Genomic DNA, 23,235 nt, shown 5'->3' with positions numbered 1-23,235 from the left:
GTGGACACTCCAGAATGTTATATTCAGATTGGACAATCTGCAAAGTGCCTGAAAATAGGTGGATGGATCTTTGTTGGGAAAAAAAAAATCTAAGTATTTGATATATGAAGCTAAAATTCCAAAGCAATCATGCATGTTCAAGAATCAAGCTAGTTTAGAAAACATTCTAAAAACATGATGATTTGAAATGGTGATCCAGATGTTGAAAATGAAAAATATGCACATTTTTTACAAAAAAAAATTTCTGAGTTATCAGTACCATCTCGAATCCTCTGATATTTGTTCCATTTGCCAAAAAAATTTAAGTGGGTTGAAAATCATTTCTTGAAAAGTTGATATTTGAAGCTTTAGAAAACTTTTTTTTTTTGCAAATCTGAGACCGTCAAACAGAAGGCCCATGCTGATTTGATATTGACCCTGCTGTCATTTTCTATTTTTATCTATTTTAGTCTGATGTTACTTACAGTAAAAGTAGGTTTTAGGCATACATTTGTACAACCTTTTCTTTCACGAAATGCTTTTCATGTGATATCAGCCCAGGGTGTTAACTTAAAGAAGCTTATCATGAATGAGGAAAAACCCCCAAATAAAATAAGGATAAGTAAGAAGGATCAGAGCTTTATTCCATTACTATTTGAAGCTTATTTTATTCCAATTTGCCACTTTAAAGTAATACGTAAACCATCCATATAAAACACTATTTTTAAATTCCTTGAAATTTTATGTGGAAAGATTACTGAACTAGATCTAAAACAACCGGGGGTATAATTGATAAAATGTTTTAAAAAAAACCCTCCTGAAAAAACACAAACAGGGCGAACAACAACATGAATAAAACAGGTTTTGGTCTGCATCTTGGACCCATTACCTCCATCACTAATGAACTAACAGACTATATTAAAGAGGCCAGTCATTTTGGAATTTTTGGAAGTGAATGTCAAACTTGACTGTCAAACCACGCAACACTTGACTGACATTTTTAGCTTTTTTGGTAGCAACATAGTGCACCAAAAGCTTCATTGGCTACGTTCACACTGCAGGTCTTAATGCTCAATTCCGATTTTTTGATCAAATCCGATTTTGTCGTCTGCTTGTTCACACTACAAATAAAATGTGACAGCAAACGCGCTCTAGTGTGAACCCTCAAAGCGGCCACATGCGCAAAAGAAGACGTCACACACAATGCGCTCTGTTTAGACCCAGACCAATAAGTATTATTTGACTGATGGACCTTAATATAAAGACTTGTTTCGGACTTTACGTTTCCCAATTTTGCTTTACGTTATAAAGTTATTTTGTTATTTACATATGGCCTAATAATTACACTTATTGCTGTTTTAGAGAGGAGCGGTGGTTCTAGCTGCAGATTTCTGTCAGAATCTGCAGATTATACAGTACAAATAAAATGTTCACATTTCTCCAACGTTGTCTTCCCAACAATTTCACTAACATCTACACAGGATGGCCAGGAAGCGTTCACAATGTCTTCTCGGGTGCTTCTCCAGCGCTGATAATTGGCGTCTTGTCTTGTGTCAGTGACGTAAAAGACGGATTTAATGCGACGTGACCATCAAACAGCAGTCGCTTTCTAAAACATCAGATATGTATCGGATTCAGTACCATATACGAAAGTGACCCAGGTTGGATTTGAAAATATCGGATTTGCACTGTTCACACTGTCATACCATGATCGGATATGGGTCGCATAGGCTCAAAAAAGTCAGATTTGATGCGCTTTCGCCCGCAGTGTGAACGTAGCCTTTGAAAGACCGAAGAAATAAATGCATAGGCTGAAAGAAAAATCATCCTAATGATTTGTCATTAAATTTAGACTCAAACAATGACTCACAACAATTTATTCTCTTGGGTGTTTTAGACAGGTAACTATGAAAAGGTGCAGCTCATGTTATGGTACAGGGAAATCCTGATAAAACTGTAAACATTATAGTATAGAATGATACACTTTTCAATTATAACTATATTTTTTGGGCGGGGGGGGGAATCATTCAGACCAAGATCTTTTCCCCCTTCCTTCACAAACATAAAATAATGTAGGTCGTTTATAAGGTTTATTGTTAACTATACAAATAACAGCTTCATGTCCTTGAGTACAGAATAATAAAAAATACAAAAGTCCCTTAAACTAGAACTATGATTTACAAAAATGACACATGACAAGCCAAATGAATTCTAAAATTACCTGAGGAATTCAATCCAACTCGACATACAACCTTTGCTTATGTTTTTTTTGTTCAGCCAGTGCTCTTAACACAACCCTAATTACAGTGTACCATTTTCACAGTTCAATTAGACATCTGCATGTATGACAAATCATGCATGCAGTGCATCATTTACCAGAATATGCACCTATTAAAAGAAACTATGACTCAAGAATATATATTTAAATTTACAGAGAACATACAGAGAACAAACTAATAGTGGAAGGCTGTTAATGCACAAATATACAATATACAACCAGCAGCAGAACAACAGTTCCACTCAGGAGAACATGTCCACCCATCTTAATGTGGTAGAAAAATTTCAGAATAGTTTATTCCAGTCTCTAGTTGCCTCCATGAGATGCCTCTGACCGTGGCCAATCCAATCCTCTTGACTGCTGAAGAGCCGACCACAAAACCAGCAGTCAAACATTACTTGCTCTTCTCTACAACCTGATAACGTTTTTACAACCTCATACTTCTTTTTGCTTTTTTTTTTGAGTTTCAATTTAAGGAGGAATCGCTCCCGGACAGAACTTTGAACCGGTCGAGATTTTGGATTGTCGAAATGAGATGCGTCTTTGGTTGAGGAATTCTTCCCTTGGGTGCCAAGCTCTAAGAGTGCTTGGACTGTTTTTTGAGACAGAGAGACCTTCGTGACAGCACCTTTGTACCTATTTACTACCTTCATGATGTTGGCCACTTCAGGAATGTCAGCATCTGGATGATTGAGCACCACTACAGGCTGGTTTCTACTAGGGCATTTGATCTGCTGTAGAGAATTCAATGGGGCAAGTCTAAGTGTCCGTTCTACCTCTTTGGCTACAGGTTTCCATAACAGAGTCTCTTTCTCAGTTGGTGGTTTACTCAGGAATCTTCTTGCCTTGTGCACTGCTCCTGGAAGTTCGTCAAATAATGCTTTCCTGCGCCTTTTCCTTTGGCTTGGAGGCCGAATTGGCCTTGGGGCGAGGACAGGTTTCTCTGAGTCACACAGTTGTTGTGCCTTTATAGTTGTCTGAGAAGGTGCACTGCAGGAATCAATGACATCTTTTTGTTTGGTATTGTGAATGGTGATCAACTTTTTTATTCCAGTGGAAGCAGCTGCATTAGTTTTGTTTGTCGACACCAGGAAACACTGAGTCTGGGGTCTGGTGGCCAAAAACAAAGGTTGATTATTTGAGGTGGGAGTGCCATTTGTAAGAAGGCTACTAGTGGGTGTGACAATTTTAAATATAACTTTGTTTCCAGAGCCCTCATTCGTCTGGCTGCAATGAGTTCCATTGTTTGGCTCTTGGTTGTTCAAAAGTAGGCTTGATTTGGGTTGAGAAATGTACCGCAGCAAGAAGGCTTGCCGACCAGTCTGCAGTGCGCTGGGTTTGTCTGCACTACTCACTGGCATCGCTAGCACTGGCCGTGAGTTAAGTGGGAGCTGGGCACTTGCCAGTCTGAGGGCAGGAGTATTAGCGGCCTGGACAAAAGGAACAGACCTTTGTACTAAGTAGCACGTTGACTGAGACTTTGCAGTTTTGTCTGAAGTTGTATTTTGTGATGTGCTTGAAAAGAGTACAGGGCATTTTAAACCTGCACTGTTAATAAGGTAGTGATTTAAACCAGTACCAAAACCTGGTTGAACACCAGAAAGAAGAGCGGTCCCTTTTTCAGCAGTTCCAGGTTTTATTGCTTGTACACCTATCCTTTTGCTGTCTGGATTTAGACCTGTGGTTTTACTTGAACTTTCAACGTAAGACACATTGATTTGAGGCTTTGCAGAATTTGCTATGAGTTTAAAGCCTGGGGTAGCCTTGACCTGCACTGGCATTGCAAATTGGTTCTCACTAGCCTTAGTCAGGAGTACTGGCTGATTAGCCTCTGGTAGCTGAAGAATTCGCACAGTTCTTTTTGTTGGTTTTAAAGAATCATTGTTTGCACTTGAAGAACCCGTTCTTTCCTTGTTAAGCTGTTGAGTAATGATTGCATCAGAATGTTCTTCCACAAAATTGCCAAGGGATGTTAAACTACTCGTAGGCTGTCTTTTAGATATCGGAATGGTCTCTTCCTCAATTTTGACAATATTGAAGTCTTGGAGCACTACATCGGGATTTTCTTCTGTCAGAGGACCATCAACATTAGATATACACTCATCAACTTCAGTGTCACTATTTGCACTTTCTGTGCATTGTTCTGGTAATCCTGCTGATGTCAAGTTGAAGTGTGATGATTTAGAGGTATGTCTTTTATTTGCAGAGTTATCATCCGAATTATTCTCCAAGTTTGGGGTGATGTTTGATGAAATGTTGAAAGCATCCTTCGAATAATTGTGAAAAGTAAATACTTCTTGGTTTGGTGAGTCCTGAATACATTTCTCCGAGCCAATGGCATTTTCTCTGCAGCTAACTGAATTTGGTGGAGACAGCTGTGATGGGCAACACGATGTATGTTTTGCATTTTCCTGTCTGTTTTTATGTACAATCTCAGTTCTAAACCTATCATTTTTATCTGATGAAATGTGGAATGACTGATGTCCATTTTCCATAGTGTTAAAAGCAGAATTCCCTTTGTGCTCATCAGTTAGGCTGCAAATGCTGTCAGGTGTGGATAGCTCATTTACTGCTTTAGGCTCCTCGTCGATTTTTCTAAAGATGGGTTTGGGAAGCAGTGTATCTTGAGCAAACTTTGAAGGTGAAGATAAACCACTGACCTTAACAGAACACACTGTTGCAGGGTGGCTGGAAACACCATGGCAGTTACAAGGACTGGGAGTTTGGATAACTGACTTACTTTTCAAGTTCATTTCTTCCATAGAGCTTGTTTCATTTGGATGATGTGCCTGATCCAACTCATTTCTTGTGGGACATGAGACATCTGCACAATTTAATGATGTATCTAATATAGCATTTGTTTGTTCTCCAACACTTTCAATATGTGGAGTTGAACTTAGGGCCCCAACTGATGTTTCCTCCTCCTCAATTTTTACTTTAACTGCCAAAATATCCTCTTGATCTATCTGTATGCAAGATCCACTTCTTGGTGAAACAGCTAAGCACTGTGATGTTAAGCTCCTGCTATCAGAGCAAAGCTCATTCTCAGAGTTTTTACTTTTATCAAACACAGAATTTAGTGTGGAGAACCCCCCTTCAGCAACGGAATGATTCTGATCTTGCTTTGTTGTTGGGATTACTTTGAGAACTAAATGTTTTTTTCCATCGACCATCTTGAATCCCATAACTTTAGTTGTACAGTTAGGGGGGAGGGAGATTTTGTTCTTAACCATTAGAACAGTCAGTCCGTTAGCATTGTTGTGACTTCCACTATCAGAGGCTGGACAATTGTCACATTCCTCCAACGTGATTGGTGTTGACTGTTCTGTATTATGGGAAACTTTGCTCAAAGTTTTGTCCTTTTTTGCTACAGTCCCATCAACAAAGTGCTGGGTGTCCTCTAAGGATTTGTCTGGCTTAATTGCTTTGCCACTTTGATATTGTTTCGATATCCTTTGAGTCTCCTGTGACTCACTATTCTTTTTAAGCATCAATTTCAAGTTCACAGATGAATTTGCTGGTGAGCCATTGTCTTCTATCGCCTTCCATGCATTTTTTCTTTCTGTCACCTCTTTGTGAACAGCTGCCATGTGTTTTTTAAGGTACTCACTTCTTGCTGCACCATATCCACAGACTTGACATGTGAAAGGAAATGTACCTGTGTGAGCTTTCATGTGCTTCTGGTGATCCTCTTCATTCAAGCTAATATGTTTGCATTTCAAACACTTCCAATGACTTTCATTATGATGATGGATATGCTGGACAAATGTCCCTGCATCCACAGTTGTAAACTCACACCAGTCACAGCTGAACTGTCCATTTACACTGTGGCACATGATGTAGTGTCTAGTAAGCAAAAGAAGAGAGTACTGCACATCATCATTACAAAGTTCACATGTAACCAAAGTATTTCTGTGCTCAATCCGATGGCGCTGAAGAGCAGGAAACTCATTTGTGACAAAATCACATAAATCACAAGGGTATGTAGGAAGGGTTCCTCTGTGAACTGCTCTAAAATGTTTGAGAAGGTCATTGGGGCTAAAAGTACAGTTATCTTTACAAACTGAGCATCCAAAACTCAAAATTTTGCCAGAGAATACAGCCCCTTGTTGAATTTTACAATGGGCTTTGTTAAGAGGGTTTTTATCTTTCCTAGTGGAAGTCCCATTATCCTTAATGGCAGATTCTTCTGAATTGCTGAAGAGCGACCCATCTGTTACATCTCTGAAATGTTTATACAGAAAGTCTTTTACTTTTTCCTTTTCATCCTCTATTACAGATCTGTTGCAGTTTTTTGGAGAGTCATATGGTAATCCATCTTCTTCCATTGTTGCAAGTATGAAGGTTTCTGTAAGACATCAAATATATTCTTGATTAATACAAGTGGAGAGATGCACCAACACACACACATACACACACGCTAATCTGGGACTGGGTAATGGCAGCTTTGCTAACTGCTGCAACCACATTTAAAAGAAACTTTGAACTTTATATTTATACCTGCTGTTATGGCAGAGGAAGCCAGAAGTCGTCAAAAACCATAAGCCAAGACTTGATTTTTTCCACAAACAGTTTTCAAAGTGTTCCAAAGTCTCCCCCTGTATATCTGTATGTCTTTGAGGTCCTGAGGTGGAATATCATTTAAATCCCAGTATGAAATCAACATCATCATACACATGTCTTCAATCCACATGCAGTAGATCTGGTGTGACATGCCAAGTTACAAAAATTGAGAGGTGCACGACTGGCTGACACACCACAAAGTGTTGTGTGTTCTATGCCCGCTGAGATATATGTAATCTCTCCACTGTGTCCTAGGCCAACCCCAGGGCCTCTAGAACACCTCACCCAGAGGAGTACCGGTTCTACTCTGAGGTCCTCACCCTTTCTCTAAGAGCGCGAGGAGCTCAGCCAACCGAAAGAGCCCAGCGAACCTTCAGAGAAAGCCAATTTCTGCTGCTTGTAACCAGTAAATTCACAGCTTCACTTTCACACTAAGCTCTCTTTTCACCACGACAGACTGGTGCCATGACCACATCACTGCAGCTGCAGCCCCAATTCGTAATCTCCTGTTACCCTCTTCCCTCACTTGTGAACAAGATCCCAAGATACTTCTCCTCCACTTGGGGGCAGGAACTTGTCCCTGACCAGGAGTGGGCACTCCACCCTAATCCAGCTGAGGACCATGGCCTCAGACTTGGAGGTCTTTCACATTTACCTGTAAACCACTCTAGTGTGATCTGGAGGCCAGTACCAAACTATATCATCCACAAAAAGTAAAGATGAGGTTCGGAGGTTACCAAGGCGGAAGCCTGCCACCACTTGGCTATGCTTAGATATTCTATCCAAACAATTTATAAACAAACTAATGACAAAGGGCAGCCCTGGAGGAGTTCAGCACCCACTGGAAATGAGTCAGACTTTTTGCAGTCAATGTGGACCGAGCTCTAGCTGTGGTTGTACAGAGATTGAATGGCTTGTAACAATCAGCCAGACACCTCATACTCCCATAAAACTCCCCACAGGATACCCTGAGGGATGCAGTTGAATCCAAATCTAAAAAACAAAACAAAAAAAACAAACACATGTAGACTGGCTGGACAGACTCCCAAGAAAAGCCCAGCCACTCGCCTAAATGACTAGACCAGTTGCACTCACTCCAATCATTACAAAGTGCTTCGAGAGAGTGGTGCTGGCCTACATCCAGAGCAACATCCCAGACACTCTCCCCTGCAGTATGCCCACTGGCCCAATAGGTCCACGTCAGACACCATTGCTGCTGCCCTTCACTATTCCCTCACCCACCTGGAAAACAAAGGCTCATACCATCAAGGTACTTTTTGTTGATTACAGATCTGCCTTCAATACTGTCATTCCACACAAACTCACTCACAATCTGGCAACACTCGGCCTACACCCCACCCCTATGTGACTGGCTACAGGACTTTTTGACTGGCAGGCCCCAGTCCATCAGGATTGGCAACAGGACTTCAGCCAGCATTATTACTAACACTGGAGTTCCACAGGGTTGCGTCCTCAGTCCCATCCTCTACACCCTGTACACCCACGACTGTGTCGCCTCCAATAGGGATAACACCATACTGAAGTTGGCGGATGACACTGCAGTGATTGGTCGCATCACTGGAGGAGACGAAGTGCCTTATAGGAGAAAGGTGGCCGATATGGTGTCATGGTGTGAGGACAACAACCTCACCCTCAAAACTGATAAGAGTGAAGTGCAGAGGGTGAGCAGCTTTAGATACCTAGGCATCTACATCACTGAGGACCTCACCTGGACACTGAACACCACACAGCTGGTCAAGAAGGCTCAGCAGTGGCTGTATTTCCTGAGGAGGGTGAGGAAATTTGGTATGTCAGCCAAGATCCTCAGCAGGTTCTAAGGCTGCACTGTGGAGAGCACACTGACCAGCTGCATCACTGCATGGTACAGCAGCACTGCTGCCATGGACTGCAAATGCCTGCAGAGAGTGATATCAACTGCGGGGAGAAGATCATCAGGACCCCGCTGCCGTCTCTGCAGAGCATCTACCATCGCAGAGTCCAGAGGAGACCTACCTCCATCCTCAAAGACCCCACACACCCTCAGCACGGACTGTTCACACTTCTGCCCTCGGGACGAAGGTTTAGAAGTGTGAAATCTACAACATCCCGACTCAACAACTCCTTCTTCCCCACTGCTATCAGAGTCTTGAACAGCTGACCTATTTTAACAGTAATAATTATTTTTGCACATCAGGTCATCTCACATAACCAGCATATTAAGCTCTTTTGCACATAAATCTATTTGACACTTATTTTTTGTCTCCACTTATTTATTCCTGGTATTTGTATTTAATCTATGTGTACATATTAACCGGCATCTGCATATGGACAGCAGAGAAAGAATTTCACTGTACAGAGAAATGCTTTTTCTTTGCACACATGACAATAAACCCTTTCAATCTTGATCACTCGAATATCCTCAAGAGGATAAAGAGTGTTGTCATTAGTGTTGGGCAATATGAGGAAAATCCAATATTGCAATATTTTGGGATATATCGCGATACACAATTAATATTGTGATGTGTCTTGAGCCCCAGCACCCTCGGATCATGAATATTTGAATCTCTTAATTTTTAGTCTTCTCCCCACACAGTTATATCCTCGAATTTTATACTCTTAGTGTGGTTATATTTATTTCAGGATGGCATCAAATAGCAGTTTTTTTAAAGTACTGGTATACAAAGAGCAAATAAATCCAATACTGTGACATCACTGTGACCGGGGCGACCGTGGCTCAGGGAATTGGGAAGCTCATCTGTAACCGGAAGGTTGCCGGTTCGATCCCCCTGCTGTCCTGGTCGTTGTGTCCTTGGACAAGACACTTTACCCTACCGCCTACTGGTGTTGGCCAGAGGGGCCGATGGCGCGATACGGCAGCCTCGCTTCTGTCAGTCTGCCCCAGGGCAGCTGTGGCTACACCTGTAGCTGCCTCCACCAGTGTGTGAATGTGAGAGTGAATGAATAGTGGAATTGTAAAGCACTTTGGGTGCCTAGAAAAGTGCTAAATAAATGAAATCCATTATTATTATTATTATTATTATTATTATTATTATTATTATTATTATCATCATCATCATCATCATCATCATCACTATCACACAATGTGTCTCAAAGCTTATTAATGACATTAAACCTATATTTCTTTGGACATTTGCTGCGTTTTCACTTATTTTTCCACTTACCTATGAATAATCATCGGCATGATATACTGCCCTGAAATTCATGTTAAGAAATATTTTAGAGTTTACGTGGTGTAAGTAAAATACAGCTATATAACTAGCAAATTCCTTACATTTTTGATGCATCAATTCCAATTACAGATACCATTTGTTTTGTTTTTTGAGCAGAAAATGCATTCAAAAGCATTTCAAGAGCCTGGACATCATCAACATTTATGAAGCACTGTGGGATTGTCCAGGATGACTCAGATCTTAGACAGACAAACCATCTAAATTCACATTATGCTATTTGCATCTCCATTATATAGTCTGTGGATCGCAATAACGATTACTCCAAAAATATTCTTTTGCAAATGAGAAAATTATTTCAACAAAAACTGATAGTCAATTCATTAAGCACTGGGAGACAAACACAAACCAACAAATAAGACATGTCATGCCTGAAGTTAACAGCATTACTCAGGTAAGAATTAATGACATTATATAACCAGTTATTGTTACCTGTGCTCCTTTGGGAAAACCTTAACCAGTGTTCTGAAGAAAAGGAGTTTGTAGTGTGATCCCAATGTCTGGAAGACAGAGGCATACAATCACAAAAACAATTTCAACAACAATCCTTACTATTAACTGTAATAGTGTTATTAATAACCATGCATGCTCTGTATATCACAAGTATACATCAGTTGTTAAAGGTTTTTTTGGGACTTCTTCACATTAAAAAATATTTTATAAGAAAAAACAATTGTCCTACTGACCATGAACTGCTGTTTGTATTCTTCTACATGGCATACAGTACAGGCAAACATGACACCCCACAGGTAGTCAAAGTGAAACACAAATCTAATCTCTCTCTTTAGACCTACGTCTATGCTTGTGCATGCATTATTCTGCATTACCCCACCGCCAACTCTAATTCATCTTCACATCCTCCCTCTTGTCATTGTTCATACAGCCCCAGGGTGGTGGACATCAGGTGAAGACCCCCAAAAAACAACAAAAAACCCCAAAAACAAACAGCTGCTACAATCAGAAATCTACTGAACTGCTTTGTCCAGGAGTGTTGTCTATTGATTGAATCCTGGCTCCCGTCAAAAATCTCAGATAACTCAGTGGAGCTACTGGGCCGGACATTACAACCCCAGGACTGCAATAATGTCTCCAGTAAGGGAAGGGGCGGTGGACTCTGTGCTTATATGCTTCAGGGCTGGTACCATAACAGCAGAATTATAGACAGTCACTGCTCACCGGACTTAAAACACCCTGATAACGACTGTGTTTAGTCTGTTCCTTCCCATTCCATGCAAGGCCACCTGGGTTGGCTGGAAGACTGTTTACTTAGCCTAGCAGGGCGAAGGACACTGTCTCAGCTGAATTCTGGACACGCACACACATACATATACACTAATATGCACACATTCATCCCCCCTCCCTTTCCAAACGCCTTCGATGCTTGTTCCCTCCTGGGAACACGGCGGGTCTGAGCCCACGCTGGAATGGTAGCACTGGGCAGGATGGCTGCTGTGTTTGCTTCGGATTACTCCTCACCCCCCACCCGACCCTGTGGCTTGTCACGTGCTCCATAACGTTGTGCTGTGGACATTTATGTGCTTTTTTGTGCAGAGGAGTTTGTTTCCTGTTCTCATGCTGTCCTCCCAGGAACCCAGCATGAGTGGAGGTCTCTTTTTTCCTCTTGTACTTTCCCATTGTAGTGGGGGGGGGGGGGGGGGGGGGGGGGGTTCCTATTTCACTGCAGGGCAACCTGCACGTGCCGATTAAAGCCTTGATTGATTGATTGATGGATAGATTGATAGACATGAGGAAACAAACTTCTCCAAGCACCTGGGTCATTAAGACATGGCCAGATGATGCTCTTCTCCAGCAATAGAACTGTTTTGATCTGACAGACTGGTACATCTTCGAACAGCACGACCTGGAGACCTTCACTCAGTTCTCTATACAGCACTGCCAGAGCCAGGCTGAGGAGGGGCATAAAACAGGCCAAATAGGCCTACATGAGGAGTATTCCTAACTGACAACCCCCACCATGTGTGGAGAGGCATCCAAGCCCTCACCAACTGCAAAAGTCAGAGACTCCAACTGCCAACAGCATCCTCATGATCATAGAAGTGTTCAACACCCCCCTGGATTATGATGTCAGGAGGACACAGAGTGCTGAACCCTAGGAGAGCTTTCAGCCAGCCCAACACTGTGGGAAAAACCTGTGCGGACCAAATGACAAGGATCCTCATCAGGTTGTTTAACCTTCCTGACCCTATGCCACCATTTCCACCTGTCTGAAGGCCTCCACTATCATTCCCATCACCAAAAAGACTGGTATAGACAGCGTCAATGCCTACAGATCTATAGCCCTCACGTCTGTAGTCATAAAGTGTTTAGAGCTGGTAGTTCTCAGCACATCAGAGGCAGTCTTGCCCGTCCATTTCTTCATGTGTTCAATAATTCTTTTCCTGTGTCATGTAATTGGGTGTATTATTATACATAATTTATGGACATTGCATGGGTGGATTGGATGGTAAGAAAAAAAAAAAAAAAAAAAAATAAATAAATATATATATATATATATATATATATATATATATATATATATATATATATATATATACACACACACACACACAAAATTGGTGACATATTCAATACTTATTAAGTTGTGGGCAAAATACAACCCGGGAGCCACATATGTCTAGGCCGATTATGTCACAGCAAGGAGACAAAGGCTGTCCAAATTCGTAGGCTGCTCCAAATGCAGCCCACAAATGCGTCCTCCTTTTCCCCAGATTTGAAGGACGGGTCTGTGTATACTTCATGGTCCACCCTATTCCAGGATTCATTGTGAATCAAGGGTTGAAGAAATTTTTGGGGAAAAATGGCGGATGGTCGAAGAAGCGCGGTCCAGAAATAAACTTTTAAAAGTAAATACTAGGTTTTATCTCACCAAAATATCCAGCCAACCAAATGTTAGCATAGCAAAGAATCTTAAACAGTTATATTCAACTAACCTTCGGCTAAGTTACGTGATGTTAGTGATATCACCACTTAATGCGGCTTGGGTCATATGAGCTTTGGTTGGTTAATCAGTTCAGTTTTCTACTGAAGCTGCGTCTGTTTGGCAGTGTGGAGACAAACGTACTTAAAAATTAATAAAACGAGCAGACGGTTCACTCTTTAAGCTAAGTGTATTTACAGGGATCAAACATCTAATCCGTGAACTGTATTAAGGAAACAGACTAAACCATGCTGTGCTGAAGTTTAGAGTTAAAAGAGGTCTCATCCTGTATAAACCACTAATAATAAGACAGTACATGGAGAGGTCCTCCTTCTGTTCCTGTGCCATTTTTGTCATGCTTATATCATACAACCTGAGCCTGTCACCTTTGTTATAAGCCCAATATTTCTGCAGGATTTTATGTCCTTTATCCAAAATATATTTAGTTAAAATATTTCTTTTTTAGTTGGATTGTACTTGTGGAGCTCTTTTAAATAAAAAGCTGAAAGAATTGTGAAAAGTTGTAAATTCAGAAAGGGTCTAAGTATTTTTTTAAGGATGTCATGTTTCTGTATCATCTCCTGTTAGACCCTCTTACCCAAAAATCAGCATATTTAATGCTCTGATACCTTCAACATCTTAAATTATATTGAACATTTTCTCTTCCAATAAATATTCACTGCAAAAGTTTGTCTTCCATTTTATCTGAAACATATAATGTTTAAATCTTTTTAGTTTATTTTCGGGATATGGGATATTGTCCTTAAATATAACTAAAGCCTTCAGACAATGGTCGCTGTATATTAATATTTGTCTGTTAGACAGTCACACAGGTATAAATGACAGAAGCTGGACGTCGTAGGCTAGCCCCTTCAATTTAATGGCCTTGCATTTCTGGTCTTCGCGGCCTACCTGGTCTACGTAGGCCGGGTTTTTCGAAGGATTTGGACACAGCGCATGTGTTCATCGTTTTTTGTTGCATAAAGAAACGGCGGGTGGAACCATCAGACCAAAGCACAGATTTCCACTGGTCTAATGCCATTCCTTGTTTTTCTTGGCCCAAAACAAATCTCTTCTGCTTGTTGCTTTTCCTTAATCTTGGTTTCTTAGCAGCTATTTGACCATAAAGGCCTGATTTGCACAATCTCCTCTGAACAGTTGATGTAGAGATGTGTCTGGTGACTGAAACTATCCTCAGCAGCAGAGGTAACTCTTGGTCTTCTTTTCCTGTGAGCTAGTTTTGCTGTAGCGCCTGTTTTTCGTCTGCACTTGGGGACACATTTAAAGTTTTATCAATTTTCTGCACCGACTAACCCTTCAGTTCTTAAAGTAATGATGGACTGGTGTTTTTCTTTACTTAGCTGACAGAATTCATATTATGGCAAGAACCAAAGAGTTGTCAGATACGGCTGTCATCTGTGTACCAACCCGACTTCTGCACAACATAGTTGATGGTCTGAACCCTGATAGTTCCAACCTCATTAAGAAGGCAAGAAATTCCACAAATGAACACTGGCAAGGCACATCTGTGAAAACCATTTCAGGTGACGACATCATGAAGCACAGTACGTATTACTCCACGAGGCTCCAGACTACGGTAGCCGTAATGCTCCGACAATCCATCAAGCGCTGCAGCTCCGTAGCTTACCAAAGTCGTACTAAAACATTTTAAGGCACACTGTCAATTTTTGAGAAAATGAAAGGAATTTAGGCGCTGCATGTCGTTAGCGCGGTTAGCTCGTTAGCACGGTTAGCTCGCTAACACATTGACGCCGTCCAGCCCCACGCACGGGGCGATCCGCGGTAACTCGTTAACGGAGATTTGCCGTGTCCATCTTGTCGCTGCCTGCAGGTGAAGCTATGGGGGAGTTGTGTTCAGTGAACGAGAGGCGACAAAAGTGGACGAAAGTGAGGCAAACTTGGGGGTACACAAGTATAATTATAACGTAACATAGACTATATCGATATAAACGATATTGTCACATCTTATATCTCGTATAAAAATATATTGATATTTTTAAAAAAAAACTCGATATATCGCCCAGCTCTAACAATGACACATCTGGATCACTAGTATGTACAGCCTGGGGGCACTCTGTGTGATGTGATGGTTAGTAATACTGGAGCAGCAGAGGAGACAGTCCTATCGCCATTCCTGATTACCTTGTACACCCTCAGATTTCAAATTTGAAACAGTGAAACATGCCACCTGCAGAAGTTCTCTGATGATACTGTAGTGCTTTGGTGTATTAAGGGTGGGCAGGAGTTGGAGTACAGGGAGTTGGTGAGAAACTTTGTGGAGTGGTCTGGAAGAAATCACCTCACTTGAGAATGTTAGCAAGACAAAAGGTTGACTTCCGGTGGGGGAAAAAAAAAACAAAAAAACAAAATGCTGCGTCTAGGCCAATCAAGATCATGGGTGAAGAGGTGCAAACAATGACAGCTACAGGCACTTTGGCGTTCACCTGAATGACAGACTGGATTGGAGGACCGACAGTGATGCTGTGCACAAGAAGGTGATGAGCAGACTTTATTTTCTAAGATCGCTTAGATCCTTTAACGCAGGGGTCGGCAACCTTGGGCACGCGTGCCAGGGTTAACTGATGGCACGACCAAATGCCCAATGGTGATTTTTCGTTTTTATGGGCTGATGAATTCTATTTTTTTTGGTAACGGTATAAACAATGAAAGGTGGTGGATTGGCCAGATGCTGGCAGATGTGTAAAAATAACTAAAATAGAAAAATAGAAACCACCACCAAAGTTGTTTGGTGGTGGTTTCTATGGCGGAGCTTCCACAGAGGCCAGCAGGTGGATCAGGGAGAGGGGAGGCAGGAGGAGCAGAGACCCGAGGCGGCCGCCAGTCCGAGTGTCAGGTGAACTGAACTTCAGGTAAGAAGTTACGACCTGCAGTCTATCTGGGTCAGATATAAACCAAGTTTAGGTGGAGTTTATTTTCGTTGTGCTGACTTTTTACAGTCAGTTACAATAACTCGTACTGCGTGCTAGCTAGCATGACGGAGTTTATATACAGCTGGGCGGGTGCTATGATGTTACTGATAGTGAACTTCATTTTATTCATAAGGTCAGTTAGTAGAGTTGCCATCCGTCCTGTAAAAAATGGAAACGTCCCGTATTCAGAGAAAATATCACGCATTTCGTATTGAGCTGAAAATGAACATGATTGTCCTGTACTTCAGCTAGAATGGAAAAGCTGGATTTATTCTGTCTCTTTACACTGTCAGCTGCCTCTTCTCCTCTCATTCTCTCCCGTTGCTACTTCAATCATGAAACTGATCAATGATCAGCTGATCGACTTTTCTCTCTTGTTTGTTTATCGCCCACTTTGCGCCAGGAGGAGGAAACTAGCGGATGTCGCACTAAACAACAGCAGCACGTTTAAGCTTGATCAGCTGTTGTTAGAATTTATTTAATATTAATTTCTAGTATCAGCTGATATTTGCTGGAGCCACAGCTGTAAAGCTGCTGGTCATGATGTCGGTTTGGATATGTGGTGAGAGGGAAACATGAAGATGAAACCAGGAGATGTCCTTACTGGATCATCAGAGCTGTGATGGAGAAACAGGTTTACCTTTTAGGTGACATGAATCAGTTGAAGGGAAGTTCTGAACTGTTTCTGAGAGACAAATAACACCAGGATCCTCTGTAGCTGATAGCTGGTAACTGTGCAGGGGCGGGTCTAGCAAAGTTTTGCCAGGGGGGCCAGGTAGGGCATTAACAGGGAAAGGGGGGCACAAAGAAATACTTTTCTTCCCTATTCTCATTTAAAATGTCTCACTTTTAATAAATAATTATCTGAATCTTCCAACCAAAGTTTTTATCTGATGTAAAATGTATAGAAATCATACATATACCAACAAGACGGCGTACATCACTGTCACAACAGCATCTGTTTTAATTCAAAGGCTTTATGGCTTTTCCCATACCTGGTGGGCCGGTCTCTAGTCAAAATGCCTGGGCCCGTTTTTTGTCCCAGTCCAGCCTTGGGCACGGCATGCAGTGAGTTAATCTGAGAAGGTGCATTAAAAAAAATAAATGGCCGGGCCAGCGGTGCACATTGCAAATTAGCTCGAATAGACACATTAGTTGTGCTGCTTCTTAATGACGGTATCTTAGCTAACAACCCCAACTACCAGATTCAATTTGTAATTGGCTAAAAATAACTTTGCCTACTGGTGAGAGGGACGTTGTTAGCTGTCAGTTTTTTCAAGCGATGTTGAAATTTCCACATTTAGACACTTCAAATGCTTCAGGAGCAGTCCGCTCAGCGCAGCATCAGCACCACGGAAATACACGGATACATTTGTACTCGAGACAGTATGAATGCTGGACACTCGGAGACCTGTGTCTCTGAGTGGGAGACCAAAGATCACATTAACATGTGTGTCTCTGTATTAACAAACATGCCATATTGGCCCAGTTTATTTTTCTTATCATTGTTGTGAGGAGACCATAAATAGCATTTGCACTCTCTGTTGTATTTGCTGTTATGGATAAAAAGTGTATTTTTTTGTTTCAAAATAGCTGATAACTATTCGCTGATAGCTGCCAACATCTGCAAACAAATATAATTCTATAAAGTTGTTCTATATTGTGTGTAACTGTTCATATAGAGCGTTATTAAATTTATTGCTAATGCAATCATATGGCACATTGACTTATGAGGAAATTTTAGATGGCACTCATCAGAAAGGTTGCCTACCCCTGCTTTAATTTGGGGGGGGGGGGGGGGGGGGGGGGGGGGGTCAGCAATGCCATCAGAATAAAGAAGGCTGGAAGCATCATTGGTCAGAATTTGGAGATGTTTGGGACAGGGAGGTCATTCAACTAACTGCACTCCATCATGGACAACCCATTACACCCACTCCACTTCATACTTCTGAAGTGGAGCAGCAGAACTCCTTCTCGCTCAAACTGACTGAAAATAACGGCCACGCTCTGCATGGACAAGCACCAACATACATCTGTGATCTTTTACATCCCCAGCAGGTCCCTGAGGTCATGTGATCAGGACTTGCTAGTTGTCCAAAAGGTGACAGAGCTTTTTGTAACTGTGGCCCCAGACTTTGGAACTCCCTCACATTGAGTTTTAGATTTGTGGACTCAGTCATGTCTTTCAAAAACACACCTAAAAACTCATCTTTTTAAACTTGCTTTTGGTTGATTTTTGTTTTTATGTTTTAGCTTCTGTGAAGCACTTTATGATTTTATCTTGAAAGGTGTTGTATAAATAAATTTTACTTACTTATAGAACACTTCGGGAAATTATTTGTACCATTCTCTAAAAAGCTTTATAACTTAATTTTGTGACAGGTGAGGACATCGGTTAGGCATGAGATCCCAAATATATTTTTGTTTTATACGTTCATGCAGCTGTTTTTCTTAGATTTATTGTTTACATGTTATTTATTAATGAAATTTGCACTTCCCTCTTGTAAAATGTCAGTCTTAGTTTTATTGTTTTTAAACCATTTCATTTTTACTTCCCTGTTTTCAATTACTAAAATTCCTGCACAATCTTAGTATAAGGCCCTTACCAGGTGCCTGTGAGACTTAAACTGTGTTGCTTCTTTGTTGTATGTAGTAGACTGTACAGAGATTAAAAACATCATGTTTAAAAAAAAAAGTTAACTCAAAAGCTGACAGTCCAGGCAGAGATTGGAGCGTGTGTTATGCTAGTAGCAGCTAACGCAGCCTATAAAAGAGAAGTTGCATCCAACAATTTACTTTTTTGCACAGTGCAACTGTTAAAACGAATGCATTCTTCAACATTTGTAATGAACTCTTTTAAAATCCAACAGAATTCTTCTTCACTTATTCCTGATATACACTACCAATCAAAAATTTGGACACCTTCTCATTCAATGTTTTTTCTTTATTCTTACATTTCTTTATTATTTTTTTTCTTCTTATGTAGCAAAGAAGGAAAAAAAAGTATAAATAACTCTAAATACATCTTCTATTTTAGATTCCTCAAAGTAGCAACCCTTTGCATTGTTGACAGTACTGCAAAACCCTTGATGTTCTCTCGATGAGCTTCATGATGTCGTCACCTGAAAATGGTTTCATTTCACAGGTGTGCCTGTCAGGGTTCATTTGTTGAATTTCTTGCCTTCTTAATGAGGCTGGAACTATCAGGTGTGTTGTGCAGAAGTCAGGTTGGTACACAGCTAGCAGCCCAATTTGGCAACTGTTAGAATTCACATTATGGGAAGAACCAATCAGCTACTGTAAGTAAAGAGAAACTTCAGCCCATCATTACTTTAAGAACTGAAGGGCAGCCAGTCTGGAAAACTGCTAAAACTTTAAATGTCTGTGAAGGTTCTCAGTCATCCAGGTCATCGTAGTCAAAGGAGCTTGCAAAGAAAAGCGTCTGGACTTCTTTAAGTTGCTTGAAGACGTTTCACCTCTCATCCGAGAAGCTTCTTCAGTTCTGAAGAACTTAATGATAACTTAATTTTGTGACAGGTGAGGACATCGGTTAGGCATGAGATCCCAAATATATTTTTGTTTTATACGATCATGCAGCTGTTTTTCTTAGATTTATTGTTTACATGTTATTTATTAATGCAATTTGCACTTCCCTCTTGTAAAATGTCAGTCTTAGTTTTATTGTTTTTAAACCAGAACTGAAGAAGCTTCTCGGATGAGAGGTGAAACGTCTTCAAGCAACTTAAAGAAGTCCAGACGCTTTTCTTTGCTAGCTCCTTTGACTAAAACTTTAAATCTGTCTCCAAATGCAGTCACAGAAACCATCAAGCGCTACGATGAAACTGACTCACATGAGGACCGCCCCAGGAAAGGAAGCCCACCTCTGCTGCTGAGGGTTAATTCATACAAGACACCAGCCTCAGAAATCACAAGTTAACAGCACCTCAGATTAGAGCCCAGATAGATGCCACACAGAGCTCCAGTAGCAGACACATTTCTACATCAACTGTTCAAAGGAGACTGTGTGAATCAGGCCTTTATGGTCAAATAGCTGCTAAGAAACCATAACTAAGGAAAAGCAACAAGCAGAAGAGATTTGTTTGGGCCAAATTTCTATGTTGTAGATACATATAAAAGATATAAAATATATGAAGCAAGATACATGGAATTATGTAGCAAAAAAAGTTGATAAACATGTCTTTATTATTTATTTTTTTGACACCACTGGAAACCCGTGGCCTTCTCTCAATGAACATCATGATGTAGTCACCTGAAATGGTTTTCACTTCACAGATGTGCCTCGTCAGGGTTCATTTGTGGAATTTCTTTACTTCTGAATCGGTTCGAATCATCAACTATGTTGTGCAGAAGTCTAATTGGTACACAGATGACAGCCGTATCTGACAACTCTTTGGTTCTTGCCATAATATGAATTCTGTCAACTAACTAAAGAACTTTGAATGTCCCCAAGTGCAGACAAAAAACAGGCGCTACAGCAAAACTAGCTCACAGGAAAAGAAGACGAAGAATCACCTCTGCTGCTGAGGATAGTTTCAGCACAGTCACCAGACTCAGAAATTGAAAGTGAATAGCACCTCAGATTAGAGCCCAGATAGATGCAACACATCTCTACATGAACTTTTCAGAGTAGACTGTGCAAATCAGGCCTTTATGGTCAATCAGCTGCTAAGAAACCACGACTAAGGAAAAGCAACAAGCAGAAGAGATTTGTTTTGGGCCAAGAAACACAAGGAGTGGACATTAGACCAGTGGAAATCTGTGCTTTGGTCTGATGAGTCCAAATTTGAGATCTTTGGTTCCACCAACTGTCTTTGGCGACGCAGAAAAGGTGATTGGATGGTCTCTACATGCATGGTTCCCACTGTGAAGAATGGAGGAGGAGGTGTGATGGTGCTTTGGTGGTGACACCATTGTGGATTTAGTCAAAACTCAGGGCACACTTAACTAGGATGGCAACCACAGCATCCTGCAGCAACATGCCATTCCATCTGCTTTGCGTTTAGTTCGACCATCATTTATTTTTCAACAGGACAGTGACCCCAAACACACCTCCAGGCTATCTGACCAATAAGGAAAGTGATGCGCCAGATTGCCTGGCCTCCACAGTCACCTGACCTAAACCCAATTGACATGGATTGGAATGAGATGGATCAAAAAAGGAAGCCAAAAGAGCCAAGAAGTGCTCAGCATCTCTGGGAACTGCTTCAAGACTGTTGTAAAACCATTTCTGGTGACTACCTCATGAAGGTTATTGAGAGAATGCCAAGAGTGCGCAAAGCAGTAATCAAAGCAAAGGGTCGCTATTTTGAAAAATCTAAAACCTAAAACATCTTTTGAGTTATTTCACACAGTTTGGTTTACTACATAATTCAATATGTATTCATTCATAGTTTTGATTGCTTCAGTTAGAATCTACAATGTAAATAGTCATAAAATAAAGAAAATCCATTGGATGAGAAGGTGTGTCTAAACTTTTGACTTTTACTGTATGGGCAGTGGTCTAGGGAAAATAATACAAATTAATGTAACCTTGTTACTGCCACTACAGCGTTACATCAGTGTGCAGCTGACCAGGTCTCACTCAACCTTGTGGATGAGGAAGCCATGTTGGGAGGAAAAATGGCTGCCGTGATTTTATGACTTAGTTACTTCAGTCAAAAAAAGGAGAAAAAAAGAAAACCTTTTTGTATTAACACTATACTGTCACATACTTTAAAAAAACGTGTATATAGCCCTAGCATAGAGCATGGAAAAAAATAGTATCAAAACATAATATGCTATACATATAAACCTAGTCAATTTTAATTAAGCATTATAAAGTGGACACATGAAAGTAATTCTAATGCCATTTAAAGTGACCAGGATTTCGTTCAACATCATGAATGCAGAGAGGTAGGCTGCTCTATGCTCACAACCCCTTGATGGGCAGATATAAAAGAAGCTTGGGCATGAGAAAAAAAGTTGCACCGTGTCAAAACTATATAACATAGGTAATATAACACGCCGATATGTACAAAATATGAAGCTGTACCACAGCTAGAAAGTTCGACATCTTAATATAATTTCCGCGTACTTTTCCGGGTAACTTGCTCTATAGTCGTTTAAGTTTAGGAAACGCGAGGGAGAGCTGCACCAGTGGGAGAATTAAAGGCTGCAAGACGAACAACAACAAAGGAGTCTGCGGTGTACGCGGTGACAGTTCAGCGTACTGTGCCCGATTTTTTTAAATTATTTTTTCCCATTTAGTCGGAAATATACGAGCCACTTCACGACAGGGTTAGTGTCGGTGGAGTTTAATAAGCAGTTATTTTACACCAAAATAAAGCCCCCACCCACGCAAAGACATTCAAAGTTACGGGAAACCAGTTATTTCTTACTATGAACTCGATGGAAGTTCAGGCGGCGTCCCGTCTACGTCCAGCATCATAAAGACAATGTTCAGCTTGAAAAAATACACAACAGAAACATTTTCCTTCTTCCTCTCCTCTCTGTGGATCCACAGCGACGGCGGCCATGACAGTCCATCCGGGTACTGCTGTGTTCTTGACACTCACGTAGAAGCGGATGAATATGTATTGCTTGTAAAGACCGAACTAGTGCCATAAGGGAGGATTTTTTTTATTCGTATAAAACCGTGTTCAATAAAATGGAAATGTATTCCACTATACGAGACGCCCGTAGAGGAACCTGCAGCATGAGCCTTACGTCATCTTTGGCCTCAGTGTGTGTGTGTGTGTGTGTGTGTGAACCAGATAGGGGGAAGAAGAAGCAACGAGCAGCAATGGCGGATACACGCCATTTCCTGTTCAGTGTGTTGCTTGTTGCTTGAATGCCTTTATTTTCTCCGACACGAGAATGTTTTATGTATAATTCTAAATCTGCAGATGAATCCGTCTCTTTATGATCTCAGTATGATGCACAGATTCCATGTAGGTTATTGACACAGCAGCCCATACAGACATGCAGTAATGGATGAAGCTGAGAAGCTTACAAATGGTTACTTCATTGCCCCCCTGGCACAGGAGCACGGAGCACTGTGTACCGAGCATGTTTCAGATATTACTGTACAGAAGCTCAGTGTGAGGGGTGTAAGTGTGTGGGACTAACTTGTGTCAGCAGAAATAGGTGGATTATTTATTTGTTGATAATTTATGTATGTATGATGCACACTAGCTACATGTATGAGAATATAAACAATTTATCAAATAAGACCACATTATTATCAGCATTAATATACAGTATATAATATATATACAT

At 41.0% G+C, this 23,235-nt stretch overlaps 1 protein-coding gene across 1 annotated transcript; it reads right to left on the bottom strand.

The window, feature by feature from the left end:
* Positions 1-1,840: 1,840 nt before the first annotated feature.
* Positions 1,841-22,714, bottom strand: LOC146662915 (zinc finger protein 518A-like). The gene is made up of 3 exons (XM_085415490.1): positions 22,356-22,714; positions 10,501-10,568; positions 1,841-6,605 (listed from the first exon to the last, which is right to left on the bottom strand). The coding sequence occupies exon 3, from the start codon at positions 6,583-6,585 to the stop codon at positions 2,542-2,544; it is 4,044 nt and encodes a 1,347-aa protein (XP_085271616.1). The 5' UTR covers positions 6,586-6,605; positions 10,501-10,568; positions 22,356-22,714; the 3' UTR covers positions 1,841-2,541.
* Positions 22,715-23,235: the final 521 nt, after the last annotated feature.

The sequence above is a fragment of the Rhamphochromis longiceps genome, linkage group LG8, assembly GCF_057381845.1.
Source record: "Rhamphochromis longiceps isolate RC_006_pf linkage group LG8, R_longiceps_female_GT1.1, whole genome shotgun sequence".
Classification (NCBI taxonomy): domain Eukaryota; kingdom Metazoa; phylum Chordata; class Actinopteri; order Cichliformes; family Cichlidae; genus Rhamphochromis; species Rhamphochromis longiceps.
Note: the sequence above shows the minus strand (reverse complement) of the source record. Positions and strands in the feature narration are given on the sequence as shown.

Excerpts from the sequence above, each read along its gene's own strand:
- LOC146662915 (XM_085415490.1), bottom strand. The coding sequence starts at position 6,585 with ATGGAAGAAGATGGATTACCATATGACTCTCCAAAAAACTGCAACAGA.